The following is a 15,292-nucleotide window of genomic DNA, read 5'->3' as shown; positions in this document are numbered from 1 at the left end:
TTTAAGCCAATGGAAAAGGATGAGGGCAAAAGCTCAATTAAAAAACAAACAACTCTCTAGGACACGGCATTTCCATTTGTGTGTGAAGTGGATAAATTTCATTCACTTTAAGGTCTTGTCTGGTAGGATCTGGCTCAGTGAGAGGAAAACAAGTGCTGATGGTCGCTGATCCATGTCCACAGTTCTACTGCTGTTTACAAATGACCTCATGCTTCTTGACACCATTTCATAGCCCAAGGGACAGTCTTCTTCTAAACTCTATAGCCTTGTCAACCATTGATTCTGCTTATTCTGCCCCTTGGTTCCATTCTAGCAAATATTAACTTGAAATGTAAAATTAAAATTAGTACAGTTTCATATTTGTTCATTCATTCATTCATTCATTCATCCACCCATCCATCCATCCATCCATCCATCCATCCATCACTCAACAACTGCTTATTGAGTGCCTTCTCTGTGGAACATAATGTATTAGATGCTGAGAGAAATAGAAAAATGATTATAATGTAGTCTTTGCCTCAAGGAAATTACAAGAGAGGGAGAGAAGGCACGTTTGAAATCATAAACATCTACAATTCAATGAAGCAAAATAACAACAATAATAACAACCTGTATCTACCATATGCCAAGACCTGCTCTAGATGCTTCAATTATTTCATCTTATATAAATTTCACAGGAACTCTGACAGCTAGATATTATTTCTCCCCTTTGAAAAATAATTTCCAGACGAACTGGCTGAGGCTCCAAAGGTTTCAAAACATGCACGAATGCACAGCCAATGCAGAGAAGAGTTGGGTTTGGGATGCAACACTACTTGATTTTAATTTCCATTCTCTTTCGAATAAATGCTCTAAGAAAAATGGTAACTTTACCATTTATTGAACATCTCTATGCCTGGCACTATTTTGAATGCTTCACTTCAGTATCTCAATCCTCACAACAATATCATGATGCTACAATGACTATAAACCCACTTTGTGGTTAAACAAAGGAAAGAGAGAAACATTAAGTAACTTGACCCAGGTTATTCAGTGGAAGAATTTTCTTTTAACTTGGGTGGTTTGGGAAGATACAATGGAAGAAGTGAGTTTACTGAGTTTCCATTGATTTGGACCAATTGGGGCAGAAGGAGGGTTTCCAGGTAAGGAAAATGGTCTTAAGAAAAGCACAGAGATTGGAAAGGGTTATGGTCATCTCAAAAAAATTAACATTCCAGAATGGCTGGAGTATACAGGTCATCTTGGCCAGAAGTAAAACTTATAATTTGAAAGCTTGGCTACTGTCAGGTATTAGGCCAAGGAGTATGAACCACATACAGTAGACAACAGAAAGCCATGAATAGTTCTGAAGAGAGGAATGGCTGATCAAGGCTATTATTTCCTAATTCGCTCTTCACCAACCTGTTGTATTTAGCAATTTCACTTCACAAAATCACTATTCCACAAATGATTATTTACCTAGGATCCTCCCAAGAACATGAATACTTACAGCTTCTATCTAAACAGCCAACTGTTACTCCTGTTGTTGAAATAAAAAGGCTCTTTTAAGTGACCTCTTAGAAAAGCAGACTTTGATGCCACAGCCCAAACCACTACAACCTCTTTAGACTTTCTATACTAAAGTCAAACAAAGGGCACAAAGCAGAAAGAGGCAGGAGTCAGAGCCTGGGAAAGGGTCAGGTTCCTTTGGACATCAATCTAAAGTCAGTTCAGATGCACTATAAAGTCATTCAATAATTAACCTCCAGAGCAAGGACAGGTGGGTGGGAGAGAGTGAACGGGGAGAACATGGACATGTTTGTTCCATTTCCACCGAACACTGGGTCTGAAACATTAGCAGGCCAGAATCACCCTCCCAACCAGTGTAACAAATACAATGAAAATGCAAAGTGAGGATTTTGTGAATTTAATGACTGTGGTTACAAGTGCTTTCTGCAGCCACATGCCCTGTGGACTTGGAAAGGCTGGCAGGCAGTCACCCATGCCACTGGCGCCCCTCCTCCCGGAACTGTTCCCAGGGCAGCCCAGCACCGGCTGCAGTCAGCTCTCCCTCGCTGCTGTGCTGCCATCTCCTGCCAAGATCACTCTGCGGCTCAACTTCCAACAGGTGATCAATAAGAAACGAGGAGAAGCTTCTTGAATGGAATTACCTGGCACGACTCCCAGCTGGGCAAAGCCTGCATTCAAGTTGGCCTTCTTCCTCACGACAATATCCAATTCAGCAATTTTCACAGATGGTGTGTCTCAGAGCCTTCTGGGCTCCCGAAGGCTACTGAAGGGATTATCTGGGGTCTTTAATCCCCAGAGCTGGTCAGAAAAAAGCACTGAGCACCTAGAGTGAGCCAGGTGCTTGCTTCAGAAATACGGCTTTTCCCAACCGTCTAAAAGACAGACTTCTCATTTAACAGATCAGAACAGAGCGGCTTGGAACAGTTGAGTGGCCTGACTGTGTATTCATGCTGAGGCAGGTCTTTAACCTAGCTCTGACCCTCTCCCAGGCCTTGTAACCTTCCCACCTGGCCACATGCCTCCCCAGGCCACCCCCTTGGCAGTTGATCCCAATCACAGTTATAAACAACAATCATTTGGGAAAAGCCTTTTAAATGCACATCCTTAGGTCCAACCATAGAGATTCTACATATCTACAGCACATGTCTGTCTATATCTGTGCATCTATATCCATATTATACAATTATCTATTTCTCTAAAACAGGGTTTCTTCACCTTGGCACAACTGACATGTAGAGCCGGATAATTCTTTCTTATAGAGATGCTGTCCTATGCATTGTAGGGTGGTGAGAAACATGCTCATTTTCTACCTACTAGATTCCAGAAGCACCTTCCTTCTGGTGGGACAACTAAAAACGTCTTCAGACCTTGTTGAATGGTCCCTGGGAGGGAAAAATCACTCCCAGTGGAAAAGTGCCCAGGAAATTTGAAAAAAAGCATATTCAAAACTTAGTGTTTGAAATCACAGGCCTAGGTTAGGATTTCTATATAAAGAATGCAAAAGGGAAAAAGCAGACTCTGGAAGACAATAGGTTGAGTGTCCTTTGAACCTGCAGAACTTGCCAACCTGTGTGAACAATAATCTTGGCCTCCACAGTGGGTGCGTTGTCATGGGAGCTGTCCAAAGCAGGATGCAACATAACATATGGCCAACAAGAAATGAAGGCGAAATACTTTAGAAGTCCTAGAAAATGCCATTTGACTTAAAAAGTTTGATTTGCCCACATCTGTCAGAGCACTTTCAACAAATTAAGTTTATTTGTACACTGCCCAGCCTGAGCTAGTTCACAGTAAATATGCTGGATTCACTTAACTTTTATTTTTTCCTTTTTTTTCCCTTCCAAGGAACTTAGCAGTTAAAAAACATTTTACCCAAATAAAATGTATAAAACTGAGGTCTTACAGTATTATTACTACCATTTTATTTCATGGTAATAACAAGAGGGACTTGAAGAATACATCCTCAAAAGTGGTTTATCCAAACGCATGGAAACAATCGATAAAATAAGTGTTGGACTCTTATTCCTAAATTCTAGTCACCAAATGGCCTTCCACAAGTTACAGTGACCCAAAGTTTTCATGGAAAATGCTATTTTCAGATTCTGTCACTGCTGTAGGTAACCTTCATCAAACTAAATCTATCTAGACCTCTGATTTGCATAAAGTTCAGTGCAAACCAAAGTTAATTAATTATGTTGAATATATTTTTGTGTGTATATCAAAATAGAACTTTACAAAAAATTTTTTTAAAGTAAGTCTTGGGGCAAGCCCATACGTTAATTTTTAAAAATATGTTTTTATTGATTTTAGAGAAGAAGGAAGGAGAGAGCTAGAAACATCAATGAGAGAGGATAATTGATTGGCTGCCTACTGTACTTCCTCTCCTGGGGATCGAGCCCACAACCTGGGCACATGCCCTAACTGTTATTGAACCATGATCTCCTGCTTCATGGGTCCATGCTCAACCACTGAGCCACACCAACTGGGTCTGACTTTTAAAAAAAATCATATCAGGTATTCTATACATTTCCATGGAATCACTCTAGATAGATTAGTATAATTTCTTTTTAGAATGTATTTCAATTGCACTATAATTGAATACAACAATATAATATGTCACTCCAGGGTATTTGAATTTAAGAGTATCCTCTTAAAACACTTTTTAAAAGAGCTGGTGTACTTTAATCTTAGAAGTTTGTCTGAACGACTATTGGAAAGCCTGCCAGTCAAGTGATTCATTTTATGTATTAATCCAGCTCGGCTGACAAGGAGTTGCTAATACAGCACTTCTAACATCGATTCAAGTTCCATAAAAGGATTTTGGCTCATAAAAAATGCTGGCGCGACAGTAGGATGTAGGTGATCCCAGCTCTTGTCTATAGGAATACAGTAATGTGCCAAATTTTTTGGTGACCACAAGCATTTCTGAGAAGATAGGTGTTACAATGATAAAATAAATGTATGGATATTAAAACCACCAGCATCCCCCTCTGCCTTCTAAATTAGAAGTAAATCTTGAAAGATGGCTTCTGAATACGGGGTGGTGGGGTGTAGTAGCCACTATGCCCTGTGTCTTTGAGTGTTCTCCTCCCCTCCTCCCCCCGCCCACTCTCTCTTCAATTCTTATTCTAGGAAAAGAGGCATCCTTACTGCAACCCAAGCATCAATAGTAATTACTGGGATATGGCAAATCTCTTTCCATTCACTGAGATGGTTAGTACTATGAAGAACAGAAATCTGATAGCTTCTTTCTGTCAGCATAAAATGAGACCATGACCTTGTCCTGAGAAGCATCGTCTAGTAATATGTTTCATAACTTCCGTGCAGTGATGATCTAATAAGAATCTAAAAGTAATTAACTGGATCTCGGTTAGCTACCCAAAGCCTTATTCAAATACACATTTTTATCAGGACTCTAAGGGAGCCATAAATTGGGGCATTTTGAAAAACTGGGATCTAATCCAGTCAATGATCTGATCAGGGTTCAGTGGTAATAATAAATTAGGACTATTAAAACTGGGAAGCATTCCAACATTTTATTTTGCCCACACCACAGGACCTAGCAAATTCTACTGCAAAAGACAGGGATATTCAGGGAGGAGCAAAGCCACGCTGAATTAATCATGTGAGTGTGATCATGCCAAATCATGGGTGTTTTCAACAGTTTAAATAATGCCAACATTTAAGTTCAGTAAATAATTAATTATAGAGAGTCTCTTGGCATATAAAAGAAACCAGCCTTCTGGTATCTTTAATAAAGTAGGCACTCTTTTTAGGATACAATAATGAAAAAAATCCTATCAATTCATTTGTTGCTGTATGTATTTAGGAGGGTAATACTTATGTAGGTTACAAGTAAAATGTTAATTTCAAATATAATACTTTCATTTCCTTTCTAAGCATCTTCATTTTGCAGCATGAACAAATGTTGGATAAACTCTAGCCTTATTCTGGTTCTCATTTCAATTTCCAGTAACATAAAAATCTCCCAAAATTAAATAAAATGCTGAGAGGCTGGGAATAGATTTTCACTCACTTGTATTCTCAAACTATAAATGGTTTCTGAATGTTTTTATTTCTCTAAGATGCATTTCGTTTATGGGGGGAACTTGCAGCTGCATAATTAAATTTTGGTTTGCCAAATATCAAAAACACATGTATTGATTTAAACGAAGGGAACAGGCCACAAGCAGCCTGGCTGATAAGGCAAGGGAGAGGACTGTGCGTTCTTGGAAGGCTTCCTACCAGGAAAGAAAACTTAGAACCTTGAACGCAGACACTGAAACAGACGAACTTCCCGAATCTTAGCTTCACTCTCGCTTAGGCATTCCGTTCAGGCCACTGGTTGAAAACAAGAGCCATATGTTTTCATGCTTCTCAATCCTGGACGGGAGAAGTCACCTCTTTCACCTCCTCATTTATCCTTCTAAGAGTCTAATAAGATCTACAAAAACGTCTCATTAACACACTGAATGAGCTCCCTTGCAAAATAAACTCTGATAATGGTATATAAGAATAATAGAAAATCTTGAAGTGCAAAATCCTGTTATTAAACTCCTTCTCCCACTCCATATTAGTAAGACGTTTCATTTAATGAAATGTTATTTCGGTGATATGGGACTTTAATGGAAGACAGCCTTTGATGTCAATGAAGATTTTTTTCCTCCCTCAGTACCATAATCCCAGATAAATGAGGAAACATATATATATATTTTTTTTACCTAATCTCCACCTGACTTCTGACAAGGCATTAACAATACAAATACAACATGCACGGAGTTAGGTATTTTATAGGTTTAAGACTTTGGTTAATTTCATACTTTGGAGAAGGTTATCAATTTAAGTTCAAGTCATGGAATAAAACAAAAAGATATGTTCACTGACTGGCTAAGACAATCTCTTGCTTTCTGTTCACTGTACGAATTTACATAATCTGAATGTTTGAAAAATGCTAATTTAATTTAGCCTGATAAAAATTTCTATAAGAAATAATCTTGGAATATAATATTGAATTCATTCTCCTAGCAATGCACGTAGAAATTTAGAACTAATGCTTTAATATTTCCAATCTTACTAGAAAAAATATGAGTTTGTTTAAAACGGGGCTTCACAGCAGTGGGCTGTTTGACGTGTTTCAGGAGGGGACACATGACCAGCTCAAAAAATCAAATAGGAGACAAAGAAAATCCTAGTGCACAATGTTGAGCAGGAAACTTGAGCTTATACACTCAGATAAGAATAGTGCATATACAAGTGGATAAAAAAGCTGTGGTACAAGATAAAGATCACATGATCTCACTCATTTGTGGAATATAATGAGCAACATAAACTGATGAACAAAACAGATCCAGAGACAGGAAAGCATCGATTAGACCGTCAAACCTCAGAGGGAAGGTAGGGGAGGGTGGGGGTAAGGGGGAAAGATCAACCAAAGGACTTGTATGCATGCATATAAGCCTAACCAATGGACACAGACACCAGGGGGGGTGGTGTGAAGGCATGAGTGGGGGTGGGGGTGGGGGGGCAACAGGGGAATAAGGACACATATGTAATATCTAATCAATAAAGAAAATTTTTTTTAAAAAAGCTGTGGTACATTTACACAATGAAATACTACTCTGCTGTAAAAAGGAAGAAAACTTTACCCTTTGGGACAGCATGGATGGACCTGGAGAGTATTATGCTATAATAAGCCAGTCAGAGAAAGACAAGTACCATATGATTTTACTCACATGTGGAATTTAACGAACAAACTGAACTATCAAGTAAAATAGAGACAGAGTCATAGATAGAGAGCAGGCAGACAGCTTGGGGGAGAATTTAGAGAGGAGACTGAGCAAAGAAGGAAAAAAAGAGAGAGAACTCACGGACATGGACAACAGTATGGTGATTGCGGGAGTGGAGAGGAATGGGTGGGAGGTAAAAGAGGGGACAAAAGGTGATAAAAAATAATAAAAAGTATAGTGCACATACTACAATGAACCAATGCCATGGCAATTTCAAGAGAGGCCACTCTAGAAATTCAAGGTAAATACTTCTATACTTAGATATGTACATACTAGAGGCCCAGTGCATGAAATTCATGCACTCAGGGGGTCCCTCAGCCCGGCCTGCACCCTCTCGCAGTCTGGGAGCCCTTGGGTGAGCCTGGCTTCTGGCTGAGCGTCACTCCCCCTGTGGGAGCACACTGACTACCAGGGAACAGCTCCTGAATTGAGCATCTGCCCCCTGGTGGTCAGTGCGCGTCATAGCGACCGGTCATTCCACTGTCGGGCCGAAACTGGCTCTCAGACATCCCCCGAGGGGTCCTGGATTGTGAGAGGGTGTAGGCCAAGCCAAGGGACCCCACCAGTGCATGACTGGGGCCCAGGAGGGACGCGGGAGGTTGACTAGCCAGGGAGGGACCATGGGAGGGCTCCAGGGTGTGTCTGGCCCATCTCACTCAGTCCCGATCAGCCGGACCCCAGCAGCAAGCTAATCTACCAATGGGAGCATCTGTCCCCTGGTGGTCAGTGCATATCATAGTGACTGTCAACTGGTCTACTGTCTGCTCCCCTGGTGGTTAGTGCACGTCATAGCGAGTGATCAAGCGGCCTTAGCATATCATTAGCATATTACACTTTGATTGGTAGAATGGCCACTGGACAACCAGACACTTAGCATATTAGGCTTTTATTATACAGGATTTCTAAGACCCTGAGATCTGGAGAAGACCATTGAGATAATCTAAGAACAAATGCAGCATCAATGATACACAAAAAGATTTTTGATGGTATGTGGCTTAATGTATGTAATTACAGTAACTTACATGATTTTGCACTTGTATATTTTACTGATTTGCATGTGTATAAATATAATAAGACAATGAAGGCAATATATCAATGACTGAAGTTTATGAAACTCTGACCTAGTCCAATACTTTCCTAACACACTAATTGTTTCTCAATCGGTTCCTTATTAGACATTTCCAGTGTCGACAAACTACTGCGTCATGAGGATTGTGATTGTCAGGATGTTTTCCCTTCTATTAAGTGGAAGGCGGAAGGCGGAAGGCCATCTCTCTTAAAATAATTCCTCAATAGTATCTTCAAGAAAACAAATGAGTAGATGAATAAGAACAGAGACAGAGAGACAGATAATAGAATGGACGGAATGAAATATGCCTAATTCCTTTAAAAATAAAATTTGAGACGAACTTTTTTTCTTGCAAGCTTATATGGATGGAATCACTAGCAGTCTTGGGTACAGCTTCTCAAATAGCTCATAATCCCTCTAGGGTTATGTCATCTGGTGTATATTTCTCTGTGTTATCCACAGGACATCATGAGACAATCAATGCTAATGTCCAGGAAGGTACCTTCTCTTTGTGAAGTCCAGAGATTAGAACAGGGGTTTTCAATCTCCACACTGACAGTTTGTGTAGGACAAGTCACTTGTCTTGTACATTGTAGGATGCTTAGGCCCATCCCTGACCCCTACCCAGGACATGGAAGTAGCAACTCCTTCCTTGCCTCCTATCCCCTCAAAACTGTGACATAGGAAAGTCCTTCAATCATGTGAAATCAGCTACCTCCTAACTCTGCAGACTATGACTCACAGGTCCTTCAACATTTTCAAACAACTTGGATTTGGCGCTGCCATTCTTTGTGTGTGAGAGAGCACAGGAGGCTCCGGGTATTATCTCAGCTGTGTAAAACTGGAATTATTGCTTCTTCCTTCGTTTTGTCTATGGACTTGCAGTCATGTAGCCTAGGACTGGATTAACTTTTTTGGCAGGCACATCCTCATATTGACTCATGCTAAACTTTCCCTCAAAGAAAACCATCAGGCAAATTTTTCATATATTTGGTATTAAGTCAAACCTTCCACATCCTGTGTTTGTACCGTTCAGTTTTGGACCTAAAAGCTAGACTTTATATTTATTCCTATTAAGTTTCTTTGTGTTTGATTCAATCCATTGTTCCAGATGATTCTGTCATCCGACACATTATCGAACCCTGCAGCTTCTTGGCATTCAAATATGACCCACAGGCACCATCGTTTGATGCCAATGCTCAGCAGGCCAGCGTTAAAAATAAAATTTGAGACAAACTTTTTTTCTTGCAAGCTTATATGGATGGAATCACTAGCAGTCTTGGGTACAGCTTCTCCAATAGCTCATAATCCCTCTAGGGTTATGTCATCTGGTGTATATTTCTCTGTGTTAGCCACAGGACATCATGAGACAATCAATGCTAATGTCCAGGAAGGTACCTTCTCTTTGTGAAGTCCAGAGATTAGAACAGGGGTTTTCAATCTCCACACTGACAGTTTGTGTAGGACAAGTCACTTGTCTTGTACATTGTAGGATGCTTAGGCCCATCCCTGACCCCTACCCAGGACATGGAAGTAGCAACTCCTTCCTTGCCTCCTATCCCCTCAAAACTGTGACATTTAAATGTTTCTAGATACAGCCAAATGTTCCTTGGGGAGCAAAATTACTTTCCCCATCCCTCCACCCCCCCACTGAGAAATACTATTCTGGACTCTGCATTCTTCCAATCTAATATAGTAACTCAATCCCCCTGTTATGGCTTTTTTGACGGTTTCATAGCTATAGTTATGAGTAAACTCTTCATATATAGTAATATAGTACCAAATAGTTTCATATCATAATTTAGATATGTAGATAATAGTGAGTTATGGAAATCATAATAAAATAATGGGAGAAATGGAGAGGTGTGATATAATCCTAAAATTTAGAATTAAATTTAGATTAATCCTTAAACTAAACAGCTACAGGGAAATTGAGCCTCCAAACAGCAATTCTATGATTTGAAAAGGAAATCTATAAAAATTTTTGTACCCGGTGCTCATCAAGGAATTACTATTTGGGACAATGAAAACTGGAAACTCTACATGTTTGACAATAGAAGATAAATTATGGTATATTGATCTCACAGAATATTGGATAGTCATCAAAATTACATATTTTTGCCCTAGTTGGTTTGCTAAGTGGAGAGAGCATCCCGGGTTTGATCCCAGTCAAGGGCCCATACCTGGGTGGGGTGCATGCAGGAGGCAAACAATCAATGTGTCTCTCTCACAGCGATGTTTCCCTCCCTCCCTTCTACTCTCTCTACAAATCAATGGAAAAATATCCTTGGTGAGGATTAAAAAAATAAACAAATAAGTAAATTTTTCAAAACATCAATGAAAATGCTCATAATATAATGCTATGAAAAAAGGTAAGATACTATATAGGGCATCTGCAAAAATGTGTACATACTTTAACAGACGATAACTCACTTAATATTTACTCCTTTTCAGGTTTAACTGATTTGAAATAATGGGTGAACAAAGAAAATTTATCCTAAAGTGCCACTAGGCTTTTTTTATGGGGATACATAAAAGATAAAGTTTACAGTATAAAACCCACAACAGTCAACGAACTGAGGGTATGCAAATGCCCAACAAAATGATTATTGCTGTTTGTGATTCTACTGCTTCCTGTCATCAGCAGTGCCTGGACCAGAACGGTCATCAGCTTGAAAACAGGTGTTGACAAAAACATTATTCACTTTTATAGATACTTTTAAATTTTGAAAATGAATGTATGTTAATGAACACTGACTTTATAATCATTCAAAATGCATGTACATCTTTTGAGACACCTTGTATATTCTGTATGAATACCAAGTTTTCAAAGAATTAATATACATAGTAAAAAGATTCCACAAATATTTATAGTAGTAATGAAATTATGATGGAATTATGCATGATTTTAATAGTCTTCTTTACACTTTTTTCCCCCAAAATTTTCTTAATGAACTTATAGTTTTTCCATGTTTTTTCATGCATGGGAGGTGCTGGGGAAAGTGATCCGTCTTCCCTTAGGCATGAACTCTGGCAAGGGTTCCTCTGTGTGTGCAAAACAGTGTGCAGTGAGGGAGGCTGCTACAGAGAGGATGCATGAGAAAGATGACTATATTTTTAGACTGGGTTATTCAATCCTCTTGGGGAAAAAATTCTGTGTATCGTTTTTTATAGAATAAGAACAGTTCAATGTTCGAGCCAAACCTTGCACCTCCAAGTCAGTGGTCCTCTGACATGAGAATGCTAAAGAATCACCTGGGCTCACCTATTAAACACAGTCTCCTGGGCTTAACTCCCAAGGGTCTCATCCTGCACGGCTGATGTGGGACTCGGGAATCTTCATTTTTCATAAGCATCTCAAGTGATTCATTCTGATGTAGGTGGCCCATGAACCACACTTTGAGAAACTCAGCTTCTATAGAAAGTCATGTGCTTTGATTTGGATGAGTGTTGTGTTCTTTTGCCTCTATTTTTGGTAATTTCTTCCTGGGTACTCACTAAATAGAGTTGGTATAGCCCCTCAGTGGTGTGTTGGTAAGCTGCCTCTTTGAAAAAGCAAACTCAAACTTTTTGCATTTGCCAATTTCTGTGGAGTAGTAAACATTCTCACCATAACCAATTTCCAGCTACCACGGATTTATCAACTAGCTCACAGAATTCTTGAAAGCTTAATAATTGTCTCTCACACGCTGGTACAAGCTGGCTTCAACACTGTATGGTATGTATTTTATGTAAATGCTTTAAATCCTTTGTAAAAGGGATATGTTAATGAAAAACTACTAACTCGATATCTAGGACAAAGCAATAAGCAATAGGATGGCTTGAAACATCATAAGGTAATAAATTCTAAATGTATTAGGGAAAAGGACAACTTTATGAACTTGTATACACTATTTCTTATTTTGCTTTATGTTTTCCATGGCCATGCCATGAAGAGTGATAGGCTCACTGAGTTCTTTAAGAGTTGTGAATTGGTTTCCTATGGATGATGGAGAGCCAAGAAATGGGACTCCAGGGTTGGGAGTAATGCCAAGTGTTCAGCCCCCACCTCTACCCTCTGTGGCCCTGGGCCCCTGAGCTGTTGAAATGCCCTTGGTCATTCATTCTATAGCACCCAACCATAAAATCAACTCCTCCAACTTCTTCCCCTCACACATGATTGAGACAATGTTGTCTCTGGGAAACCCATATCAGATGCGTTTTATGTGTTCATGTGTGGGACGTGGCCTAAGTGAAGGCTAATAGCATAGTTCTTTCAATATTTTGACCAGATATATTTTTTAAAAAATTGGACCTGAAGCCTATACAGCCAGCTGAGGCGAATTTACAGCCTTGCTTTAAGAACAAAACTCCCTCAGGCACCTGCTTCCTAAAAGCAAAACCAGAAAGGAAATGAACTCTTGCTTAAAGACAACCCACCTTATTTTATGGGTTATCAATTTTCTAGCTGGCACACAGTTCCCTAGCTACTATGAGTCTCTCCCCCTTTCCCCCCACCTCCTGCCCCAACCCCAAGCAAGTATTGAGCCACAAAATATATGAAGTCTGCATTCTAGCAAACAGCTCAGTTTCCAGAGGATGAGGCATAGGATGTGGTGCCTCGGTAAGTAAAGCCAAGGGAGCAGCACACTGTGATGTGGGCTCGCCACACTGATGTCTTTGCCAATACATGCGTTAAAACCTTAGCCCGAAGCACATTTTATATACAGGGTTACTGCCGCTTGGGCGATGCTGGAGAATTCGTCTTTCTTGTCCTTGGGGCAGCTCTGCCAGGCGAATTGTCCACAACAATGCAATGCACTTGATTTCCTTCTAACTGCTCCACTGACCCTGGGTTGGAGCCTATCAACTCCTCAAAAATGAGAAAGGACTAAATCGTTTCTTCTTTTTTTTCCCTATTGATAAAGTCAGCCTTCCCAATGGGAATAGACTATAAGATAGGGGTCAAAGGTTAACTGTAGATACTCGTAGTCTGCTCTGTGCAAGAAAACAGTGAATAAGTATGATTTTCTTAGTATACATGCTAGAGTATTAAAATAAGTATGAGCAACTCTAAAAAAAAGGGGGGGCTGTAGTTACTAAAAAGCAAGTGGAAAGTTGGACAAATCTGACCTGATACACAATGACGTCAGAATTGAATATTTAAAATTATATGCTAGTTTTGTCAAATCTCAGACTTTCTCCAAGTTTCATTTAGTTGTAAAGGCGCAACTAAGTATGGAGAAATATAAATATTCTACCACATGTTTCAAAATCAAATATCTATGCATCTACTTGGGATAAATGCCAGAGTTAACATCACAGATACGTGAAGGACCTCTTGTCCAAATGGGAACATTAAGCTCCTCAAACTGGAGAATGCAGTCCTTGCAAACTGTCATTATTTCAGTAAATGGAACTGGTCCTTTAACAGATGGGCGACATACTTTGCAACTTGCTGATAGCCTAATAAAAGACACTGGCTTTTAAAAAATGAAGGACATGTACTTCTCAAGTTACAGTACGCAAATGGATTTAGCAGAATAAAATTAAGAAGGCATACAACAGTTTGACAAAAATTGGGAACAGACTACGGAAATATGATCATTCTAAACGTCAACATCAAAATGATATTTTTTTACTTAAAAAAAAACTGGTTGTTTAAACCATACAGAAAATATACACTGATAAAGTCAAAACCAGGAGTAGCATATTATGAAATTATAAATATTGATATAAAAAAACATGAAGTTAATTTCTTCTCAAAATATAATAAAAATCCCCCAAGACAGGCAGTCCCCTTTTATATCAAGTACTTTTCCATTTGTATCAGTCAACCTCTTGTGTTTCTTAAAGTAAAATTTCTCCAGCTGATGGATGCAATAACCAAATGAAACCCAGACCATGGCTCACATGCAACAGGGCCAGCCTTTCTGCTCACCTTTCCCGCTCCTCTTTCATCTTCTCCAGCTCCTCTTCTCGCAGGCCCCCATGCTTCACAGGACCTTTCTGCTCAGCTTTCCCACTCTTCTCGTCTTTCTTCTTTCCAAATCTAGTAAAACACAAAGGAGAAGATGGCTGTTAACAATAACAGTGTTCTTGTTATGGTACATTTAATATATTTATGAGATGAGTCCATTAAACCATAATTCTTTATACTAAGTAATACAAAATCATTTTGCATAAAATGGAAGTAAAGTAAGATATTGAAAGCAGACAAATAACATAGTTATTGAATTCTCTTCTTTCTACTCTCCCTCTTTCCATTCAGATATTGATTGTACAGCATGCACAGAATCATATGGTTAAAGACCAAAAATGTAAAACCATTAATTCAGTAGAGATTAAAGAACTGAAAGGTTATCATTCAAATATAAGTAAAACCTGACCAACCTCTGAAACAGGACTCCAAAGCTCCAAGTGGCATGCACATTTAAGGTTACACTCATGGGATAATATAACGATGGTGCTGCAAGGGACCTTACTGAACACCTACTTTAATACTGTCATTTTACAGATGGAGAACTGAAAGCTCTGAGAGGCCTTAGGCCTTGACCAAGACCACATAACAAATTCCATACAGGGCTGGGGTTAGAACTTGGGTTGCCTCCTCCACAGCTCTCTTTCCTTCTCAGCACATTTAGTCTCCTACATAGCCACAGGCTTCCTAAGTCAGCCCAGGGTGAGTGTGCTCTGAGCACTCCTTGGTGTCAGGCACATTTGTTGTTAACTGGACACAATGGCACATATGATACCTTATGTTTTTCTCTAGCTTTATTGAGATACAATTGACATATAACATTGTGTAAATTTAAGGTGTACAATAATTAATATATAATACAAGAATAAACTATGTTTTGCATACTCACAACTATAAACCTACTTTTGGCCCACCTTGTATATACCATGTCTTCTTTATCCATTTATCTGTTGATAATACACTTAGGAT

At 39.3% G+C, this 15,292-nt stretch overlaps 1 protein-coding gene across 1 annotated transcript in view; it reads right to left on the bottom strand.

The window, feature by feature from the left end:
* PARD3B (par-3 family cell polarity regulator beta) overlaps positions 1-15,292 on the bottom strand; it is an 812,619-nt gene that overhangs the window by 166,545 nt on the left and 630,782 nt on the right. The window contains exon 19 of the mRNA XM_023760488.1: positions 14,285-14,395. Within this exon, the coding sequence (XP_023616256.1) occupies positions 14,285-14,395 (111 nt within the window). The remainder of the gene's footprint in view (positions 1-14,284; positions 14,396-15,292) is intronic.

This window comes from Myotis lucifugus, unplaced genomic scaffold (genome assembly GCF_000147115.1).
Source record: "Myotis lucifugus unplaced genomic scaffold, Myoluc2.0 scaffold_3, whole genome shotgun sequence".
Classification (NCBI taxonomy): domain Eukaryota; kingdom Metazoa; phylum Chordata; class Mammalia; order Chiroptera; family Vespertilionidae; genus Myotis; species Myotis lucifugus.
Note: the sequence above shows the minus strand (reverse complement) of the source record. Positions and strands in the feature narration are given on the sequence as shown.